The 6,029-nt window shown below is 37.0% G+C and overlaps 1 protein-coding gene across 1 annotated transcript; it reads left to right on the top strand.

Annotated features, from left to right (window-relative positions):
* The first annotated feature begins 3,597 nt into the window (after nucleotides 1–3,597).
* Nucleotides 3,598–5,423, top strand: LOC113309677 (receptor like protein 29-like). Its single transcript, XM_026558160.1, has one exon. The coding sequence runs from the start codon at nucleotides 3,768–3,770 to the stop codon at nucleotides 5,160–5,162; it is 1,395 nt and encodes a 464-aa protein (XP_026413945.1). The 5' UTR covers nucleotides 3,598–3,767; the 3' UTR covers nucleotides 5,163–5,423.
* Nucleotides 5,424–6,029: the final 606 nt, after the last annotated feature.

Here is a 6,029-nt window from a genome sequence, read left to right as displayed (position 1 = left end):
GATTCCAAAGCATGTGGTACAAAAGACGGGGAAGTTAAAGGAAAAGGTTGCGAAGTTCCCTCCCAAGGAAGCACAAGAAAAAAACTTGAAGGTAATGCCGGCGTTAAACAATTAGCAAGAAATATAGGAAAAAGTCTGATTGTTGGAATATTTCCTTCAAGTGAAAGGAACGGCACGGTTCGTATTCCAAAGCAACTTACAAACCACCCCCTAAAGATGAGGAGGGTCGATATTTCCGGAATTTATATATCATATATGAAAATTACCTTCCTTTTTTCCCGGACTTTGTTCGTGACTATATTAAGGCCACGAATGAGGTAGATGGAGATGGGAATTGTGGTTACCACGTCTTCGTTGATCAACTTGGACCCTTTGAAGACGCGAAAGATTGGGATTGCTCACAAGTTGACTATGTAAGGCAAAAATGTTTATTGGAACTACGTGCGCACCGAGATTATTACATACCAATGATGAAATTTGAAAAAGACGAGTCCGAGACGGTGTTAAACGAAAGGTTTGTCGCATGGGAAAAGCGGTTACTCGGCAATAAATGTTTGACAAGTGAGTATTGGATGTCCATGCCAATAAACGGCCAACTACTCGCCAATGCATTCAATTGCGTTGTCCATTATATCTCAAATGCATTGAGTTTCACATTTGCACCGACAAGGATACCATTTGACGAAGAATCGGATAAAACAAGAAGAGTGGTGATGGGTTACATATGTGGAAACCATTTAATCGGACTCCAAATGAGTGAAGGATGCCCATTACCTCCATTATTCGATTATAACGAATGGTCCAAGTCTTGGTGTATTAGATTCGAGGAGTGTATTGAATTTTGGAAGGCATTACAAATGTCAAGGAGTAATGTCTCATTTACGTTGATGAGCGATGATGAGGATGACTAAACGTTCGTGAAGGGTGGTGAAAATATTTTAAATGAGTCACTAGGAATAAAAGGTTTTTTCTAGAAGTGATAATTGAGTTATATGTATTTTGGTATTTTGTTTAGATGTGACAATATTATATGTATTTTGAAGATATTCTCTTACGTATTTTGTTGAATTTGTTTTTTTCTTGTTTCATTATTAACCCCATATTATTACCCTGCTTTCGCAAACCTTAGCAGCCCATGAATGTGGATAACCAAATAAGACCGCAGATTTATCGGGCGCCTCACCCCAAAGTTCTCCATTCTTCTTCTTAGGCAACAACATGTCTTTGCCTTTAGGAATATGCTTGCCTTTAGATGAAGGTTTCCTCTTCGGCTTCTTTTCCTTCGCTTGAGGTTTAGGTGTAGCTTCAGGTGAAGCAACAACAACTTGTTTCCCTTTTCCTTGAACAACAACTTCTTCTTCTTGTTGTTGATTTGGTGTATCTCTAATCATGAGTGTACCTCCCGATATCACCGGTAGTTGAAATTGATCCACTTCAATTTCTAGATCTTGGAAAAAACATTATCTTCAATTTCAGGACATGTTGAGCTACTTCCTTGAATCATATCCTTCTTCTTGTTAGCATCCTTGGGGAGACCTCTATAATCGACCCCACAATGAATTTCATGGCGAGGTGTAGGAGTATCTTTTGGTGTTAAGTTATTTCCTCTATTCTTTTTAGGCTTTGCTCTATCACAATTCCTGCAAATTACAAGAAATTCCACTTATACAATCAGTATTGATGAATTAGTAACACAAGTCAATCTATAAAAAAAAAGATGATCAGGATGAATTACGCCTAGACTCGACATATAGAAAATCTGGACGTCCATCTTTACGCCTGGGAAATGTAGTGCAAGAACCGAGGCGTAAACCCAAAGATGGAATTCTTCAAAACATTCAGGAAGAATTACGCCTAGGTTCTACATATAACAAACCTAGACGTCCTAAATTACGCCTGGAAAATGTGTGAAAGAAACTAGGCGTAAACCCAAAGTTCGAATTTCTTCAAAACATCCAGGAAGAATTACGCCTAGGTTTCAATCGAAACGTAAAACTAAAATTACGCCTAGGTTCACGATGGGAAAATTCAATAACTAAGCCTAGGCGTGAAATTGGAATTACGCCTGGAAATCAACTAAACCTAGACGTGAACGACATGCAAATCAAAGTTTACGCTTGAATTGAACTAAACCTAGGCATAAGTTCTTCAAAAACTAAATTACGATTGAAAAATCTAGTACCGTACCCAGGCGTAACACTAGTAGAAAGTAAATAAAACCCTAATTTTACTTCGATTTCATTCGATTTAAGCACAAAAACGAGTACAAAAAGATGGGTTTGTTCGATTATTACCTTACATACACCATGAGTTGTTGTTGAGGAGTTTGAAAATTTGATTCTTCAATTGATCGAATCGGTGGAATGAGTTGAGGTTGATTGAGATGTTGATTACCATCACTGGGATCAGTTTGCTTCTTCCTCATCTTTCATATAGATTTCAATCCAACGATGTTAAGGTTTCCGAATCACCGATTAATCGGAAACGATGAAATGAATTGATGTGAAAATAGAAATTTACTGTGAAGAAGAAGAAGAGAAAGAGGAGAAGAAGAAGAGAGCAGGAGTCAAAAGGTTGAAAGTGTGAAGATTAGATTAGGTTTTTATTCTGTTTTTGTTTTAATTTTAATTGAAGGGTAATTTGGACAAATTGCTATTGAATCAAAAGTATCCCTTAACCAGATTTTTGGTCACCAGATATCCAAATGAACCCCCTCTAATAGAGTGTGACGTCCCAATAATAGCCTTCTTGATTTAAGGGTTTCGATAGGAAGATTAAAAATCTACATGGCTTGATATGCAAAAGATAGATAGAAATCTTAAATTATTCTCAGTCCAGAAAAGAAGCAAGTGACATATTAGAAACAAAAACATATGTTCTGTAAAAGGAGTCATTACGAATGTAAGGTTGTAAGCGAAAGCAGTAACAAGATGGCCTTCCATCATTCTTCTAAGTCATGCACATGAACTACAAAAATGGACTGGTCACTGGTCACTGAAACTTCTCTTCTACACGCTTTTATCAATTTTTGCGAAAGGGACTTTGCCTTTGGGGTCGAATTTTTGAAGCAATCAGAGACCTAGTTTTAGTTTTACTATCACTTGAAACATAAATTCAGGGTTCATATAAATCATACGACTATGCATTGAATTGTGTTAAAAAAGACACACGTGCATCCTGCTGAGACTTTGTCAGATAATGAATACCTAACAATTTATGCCTACAGCTCATGGTAAGTTTCCCTTACTAGCTAATTTCATGAGGACTGACCGTGGTCTGTGTGAGGTGATACGTATGATGACTTTTAATGACTGTAAAAATTTGGTATTGCACTAGTGCGTTACTTCATCACAAAACATGATGTAATCAACTGACCATAACAGGAAATCAGGTCCTTATTAGTCTTGATGATTTTCATTTTAACTGGCAATTTTTTCCCCTTACTCCTCCTGATGGACTTGACTATAAAAATCCACTGCTCATGTCATGTTAGAATGTTTCGGTAAACTCCCTCCCTCCCTCACTCACTCACTCTCTCTTATTCTTGTTTAAAAATCTTTTAAGACCTTACATGGGTTTGAGGAGTGACTTCACATTCTCAAACAATGCCATGACCCCACCGTCTTTTCAATCACATCTTCTCCAACACCTCTCTCACAGTCTCACCTCTGTCCGCCTCCAAACCCTTCTTTACTCATAAGATATGAACTCCAATACTAAAATCATCCAAACAACAACAACTAAATCCTGCAACACTTCTCTCAACAATGTCTCCACTGATTACTACCATTCCTCTACTCCTCTTCTTCTCCCTGCCTTGTTTTCTCTCTACCACTACTAATGTCCATCCTAAAAAACAGAACCCAAAGATCAACAACAATACTCTTCAAACAAACATGGATCCATTTGAACAAGACACCTTGTTTAAAATCATGGAATCCATGTCTTCCGCTAGGAATTGGAGAGTTTCTAATCCTAATCCATGCAAACCGGGTGCTTCATGGCCTGGTTTAGAATGCAAAACTAATAACAAAGATGCTCATTATCATGTTATTAGACTTGATTTTGGTTCTCCACCCAATCCAACTTGCAAAAAAACAGCTACATTTCCTTCTCAGATATTCAACCTTCCTTACCTTCAATCAGCTTTCTTCTTTCACTGTTTCACTCTTACTAAGACAACTCTAAAAATCATTTCTTCTTCTTCTTCTTCTCCTTCTACGCTTCAACAGTTAAGTCTAAGATCAAACCAAGCTTTAGTAGGTCCGATTCCACCACAAATCTCTTCACTAAAATCTCTTGAAATCCTTACATTGTCACAAAACCAACTGCACGGAGAAATCCCAGTGGAAGTCTTTAGTTTACCATCTCTTATACATCTTGATTTAAGCTACAATTCTCTCCTTGGAACTATTCCCAACCAAATGGGTAACCTTAGAAACCTTGTAGGACTTGACTTGAGTTATAATTCACTTTCTGGCACAATCCCTACGACAATTGGAAACTTGGATCTACTTCAAAAACTCGATTTAAGCTCAAATTCGCTTACCGGAGCCGTTCCGGAAACTGTAGAGAAGCTCAAGCTGTTGGCATTTCTTGCTCTTAGCAATAACAGATTTAAAGGGAAATTTCCGAAAGGAATAACCAAGCTAGAGAGCTTAGAGTACTTATTAATGGATGGTAATTCAATGTTCATGTCACTGCCAAATGAGCTCGGGAATTTAGTGAAGTTGCAGGAACTTAGACTTGGTAATTCAGGTTATTCCGGGGAGATTCCGACAAATTTTTCTCGTCTTATGAATCTGAGTACATTATCACTTGAGAATAACAGATTAACAGGTGAGATTCCAGTTGGTTTGAGTAATTTATCTCATATATATCATTTGAATTTGAGTAGGAATATGCTAAGTGGCGTTGTTCCTTTTAATAATGGTTTCTTGAAGAGGTTAGGAAGAAATCTTGATTTAAGTGGAAATCCAAAACTTTGTTTAAACGCGTCTCAAGATGGTGTGAAGATTGGTACTGTCAATGTCTGTGGATCAAGTAGCAAAAATGGTTATCTTATTCAACAACCATTCAGGAAATCTGATGCTTCTCCATGTGCTTCTTTCAGTTTATTTAGTTTTATTACTGTTTTGGGAATTTATCAGACATTATTTTAGTTTGGGAACTTTCTATTATTATATATTATATACCGTCTTTGTGTGTGTGGAATTTGTGGATGTCATGGAACTTGCCTGGTTTTCTGTAGTTTTCTCTGCAACTTCAGGCTTTCTTCCTTCCCTGCGAGTTTCGTAACTTTGATTTTTTAAGTCGAGTTTAATACAAATTTTTTTGCAAAGTTTTCAGCTAAGTTTAGCAGTTTTGATTCCCTAAACTGTATTAATGTTGAATAATTTGTCTCTAGCAGTATATTTGTTAGAAAAGAGGGGCATGTATGTCTTCCTAAAAATAAATATATGATCTACAGTTTCATTGATTAGTGACAGACGTTGTAAGTTCACAACGGTATTCAATAATGTCGGAAGTGTAGTTTATGGAAGGAAAACAGTAATGGCGTTCCAACTATCAGTCCGGTCCTATACTTGTCGATCAGCCATTGTTTTTCCGTGCAGGACTCGTCATTCTTTTAAAAAAAATCACTTAAAATTGTTGACTAAGTAGGCAGCTGTTTATAGAAACAAAAGAGGACTTGAATTCATGTCAATACTTATTACAACAGTAAGAAAGCTGGTACTCTATAGTCACGCTTTCAATTCGCAAGGAAAAATACCATCTTCCAAGGAATTGATGGTCCCAACCCAATTACAAGTAACATTAATATGGAGGGTTAGGGATGTACAACCCTGTTTTCATATATTCATTGTTTTCATATATTCATTAGTGAAGCCTGAAGGGGTTCATGGGATGTGTGAACACATAAATCACGATGGCATCCACGTGTTCACAAACAATCTTCGCATACAATCTATATCATAAACTATGCGCTGCATGCATAAAGAGAGGTAAATGTGATGACTCATCGACTC

This window comes from Papaver somniferum, chromosome 1 (genome assembly GCF_003573695.1).
Source record: "Papaver somniferum cultivar HN1 chromosome 1, ASM357369v1, whole genome shotgun sequence".
NCBI lineage: Eukaryota > Viridiplantae > Streptophyta > Magnoliopsida > Ranunculales > Papaveraceae > Papaver > Papaver somniferum.
This window is presented reverse-complemented; position numbering and strand designations above follow the sequence as displayed.